The following is a 3,744-nucleotide window of genomic DNA, read 5'->3' as shown; positions in this document are numbered from 1 at the left end:
TAATGCAGTTAAAAACAATCATGCCCAAGTTTAATAACTTGAAAGATAGATCATAGTTCCATTCAAAATTAAAATTTCCTTCCTAGGCAAGTGCAACCAGAAATGAAACAAATAAAAACAAACAATGAATACATCACTCTCCACAACTCCAATTATTACTGCAAGACTAAAATCTGAAAGTCTTCCTTAATGCATGGTAAGAAACCCAAGTCCCATGCCACAAAACTATATATAAAGTAACTTCCAGATTTAGTCAAAGGCCCATTGATTTTCACGCCTGACTTCTTCCTCCTCTTCACGAGTGTAGTCATTTTTTATGTTAAATATCTTTCGGATCTCTTCTGGTGTTTTGCCCTTAATCATGTCAGCTACAGTTTGGCACGTTAAGTCCAGAAGATTCTCTATATTCAGATAGTTTGCAGCCTGCGTACAACAAACAAATATACGTAAAAAGTCATCACTTCCAATTTATACATATTGAGAAAATAAGGTTTACTACAAGCACATCAACAAATATATACGGCAAATGATATATCAATTAAACCTAGCATCTGCAGGCAAACACACACATCCTCAATGATAGAAAGTGGGGAACGATACAACTCCCGCACAGTAATGCAAAAGACAGCCATTTTCAAGTTCAATGTTTGCACCACATGAAGAGAGAAAATCAGAACTCAGACTTTATAGATGGCACTACAGATAACATGCACTGTACGAAAATACACTGCACGTTTATTAGCATTTTGAATATATAAAATATGTCCCACTCTTTTTGAAAAATGAATATTGTTTAGGGAATATAGAAGTGCCTTAATTTATATAAAGAAACTGAAAAAGAATTTAGATGAGGATGATGGTAAGAGATATAGATGTCATTCACCAAGCTTCAAATCTGTAAGTGGCTGTTTAGAGGAAGGAGGCTTGTAGTTTAGATGTATGATTACTTCAAATATTATAATCTATTAAGTAAAGACTGAAATGCGACATCTTTATCTATAAGCTACACACTCATTCAACAATTTGAGGGAATCAAAACTTCAAAAATCATTTACCAATAGTAATTCAAATGCTGTTTTTATTCAGAAAAGTATACAAATTGCTTGATATTTTCTAGACAACTTTAAACAAATTGCTTGATTTTTTTTTAGAAGAAACTCAAACATCTAATTTCGAAAATCATCAAGATAGGTTGTTCAAAGGTACTAAAGTATGAAACCTACAAAACTAAAACAGGATAAACAAAATATGAAGCTTACAAAACAAAACTAGGTGACACAAAAATATATGTGCATATAAATTGAATTTTGATGGTGTTTCTTGTGGGAAGCCTTGCTTCGCAAGGGCTGGTATGGTAATTTATGATAATAAGGTAAGATTTAAGGAATTCTTTGTTTTGTCTGGGTTTGGATATGGCTATATCTTTGGGATTTAAGGACTTGATAATTGAGGGTGATTCTATGGTTATTATCTAAAGTGTCATGAAAAAAGAAGTTGAATTGTTGGAAATTAAAAATATTTACTTGATCATATTTTGCAAAAATTAGAATTTTTTGATTCCTTCTTGATTTTCCACTGTTATAGGGAAGTGAATAAGATTGCAGATCTCTTGGCTAACTTAGCCATTCACACATATAAGAAATCCCTTGTTAATGGCATATTTGACAAAGAATTTCTACATGAAACAGAGGGTGTGGGGTCTGCAATTGTATGCATGCTTTTCTTTGGCATATTCTTCTGAATAAGGCTAGTGTGGCTTTCATTTCATATCTCAATGGGGCTTTTTCGTATCTCTGAAAGCACTCATAGCATGTTATATCCGTGCTTGGAGTATCTTTTTGAATTACTCATTGCACTTTATAGTTTGTTGTTCTGCGTGGGCACTTCCTTGCAATCATTTCTTGGTGATTGGTTTTTATGTGTGAATCATGATCAGTTAAAATTGGGAGGGATGTCTTGGGTATCTTCGCTTGTGCGTTCCCCTTGTTCGGTCATTCATTGATGATTACAGTGACGTGTTAGTTTGCTTCATTTCTGGGTTTGCAGTGAGAATTGTGCTTTCCTAGCATCATTCTTTTGCCATCATATTTTGATATGGCTCTTTTGAGTGAATGGTATATTTGGCAGTTCTGTGGTGAGTTTTTATGTCTCTCTCATTTTTGTTTACTACGTATTACCTACCAAAATGCTCTATTTCGTTCGGAAGCTCTTGCTTCAGGTTAGTAGCTGGTGGCTGTCCTTTAGTTCTTGGAATCTACAGATTAATTGGTATTTGAATTGGCTCCTCCTTCTGTTGCTTTCTTGGTTAGCTCTGTGGTTGTTTCTATGGGTTGGATTTATTTGGGCTCCACAAGGACTTCAACATCCTTTCTTTCTCCTCATTTGAGTTATACTATGCTTGTTCATAATGTTTATTTTAACAGGGTCTCTGATTATGGTATTTGGTATCATTCTAACAAATGGCTTGGAGAATTGTGTTTCATAGACAGGAGTGGTTCAGGCTAGTGTTTTTTGGCAGCAATGGCTATGCATCTTTTGGCTTTTACTGGTGGGTTCCTTTATATCTAATGCAGCTTATGTAATTGGGCTGGTGGCTTCCTTTATATCTAATGCGGCTTATGTAATTGGGATGGGTGTTTTGATGTACTATGCCAATTGACATTCTGTATTGGGTAGAATAGACTTGTGTTTTCTTATTCAGTGGTTCTATCCACTTTTATATATATATATATATATATGCGTAAAAAAACAAAATCATGCAAAAATTCATCCCATAAATCCATTCCAAATTCACATAAAATCCAGAAATAATATTGCTTCAATTTGTCCGAAAAGACAAAAAATTGTTTAACCAGGACCATAGCAAAAATAAAACGACTACAAGTACACCAAAACCGGAAACCCTGCAAACCAAAAGCTAATAAAATTCATCCTACGATTTAATACATATCAGCTGTTCGAAATCCGTGTGCTTTAAATCCAAAGTATCTATAATATTTCCGGAAAACCTTAATCTCCAACCTCAAAATTTACATTAAAAATGTTCAATTTTCTTTCTGAAACCCTAAGACATACATCATAAACAAAATCCAAACACGCTAATAAAGGGGCGCTGAAAATCACGCATACCTGTATAATATCAAAAAGGGTAGCTTGATCCACCTTCACGAACTCTTTATCCCACTTCTTCACATCCAACTCCGAAAGGGCGGTCGTTTCTTCGCTGGTTTTGGCAGCATCCACATGATACTTACAATATTCGATAACTTTCGCCAGGATCTTACTGTTCACATTCGGCAAGGGCACGACGCTCTCCACGCCTGTATCCTCAATCATATTCTTGATTGTTTCAGATTCAAATGCCACGGCCTCATCAACCTCGAACATTTCATCATCTGAGCTCTTCAATTTCACTTTACAATCCTTCGCCATGGATGTTTTGGGTATTGAAAACAGAAATGTTGCAGAGGGGAAGCGAACGAAATTCCAAGACAGAGAAAGCACAAATCTATGTTTAGCCTTATAATAATTTGCAATGAGTGGCTAACCCCCGTATTTATATGTGGGGAATGGGTATATTTTTATACGAATAAAAATAGCCCCGTGAGTTATTTACGGCGAATTTAATATTTTTGGCTCTTTAGCTCTCTAAATCCTTCGGCCCTTTTTATCGATTTAATAGTAACTAATATAACTATGGTATATTTTTAAGTTTCAATATTTTTAATTATTATTAATTATAAT

General features: G+C 34.6%; 1 protein-coding gene across 1 annotated transcript; it reads right to left on the bottom strand.

The window, feature by feature from the left end:
* Positions 1-210: 210 nt before the first annotated feature.
* On the bottom strand, positions 211-3,448 carry LOC131857046 (SKP1-like protein 1B). Its single transcript, XM_059209056.1, has 2 exons — positions 3,130-3,448; positions 211-423 (listed from the first exon to the last, which is right to left on the bottom strand). Exons 1-2 carry the CDS (start codon positions 3,430-3,432, stop codon positions 250-252), a joined length of 477 nt encoding a protein of 158 aa, XP_059065039.1. The 5' UTR covers positions 3,433-3,448; the 3' UTR covers positions 211-249.
* Between the last annotated feature and the right edge of the window lie 296 nt (positions 3,449-3,744).

This window comes from Cryptomeria japonica, chromosome 7 (assembly GCF_030272615.1).
Source record: "Cryptomeria japonica chromosome 7, Sugi_1.0, whole genome shotgun sequence".
Lineage (NCBI taxonomy): Eukaryota > Viridiplantae > Streptophyta > Pinopsida > Cupressales > Cupressaceae > Cryptomeria > Cryptomeria japonica.
Note: the sequence above shows the minus strand (reverse complement) of the source record. Positions and strands in the feature narration are given on the sequence as shown.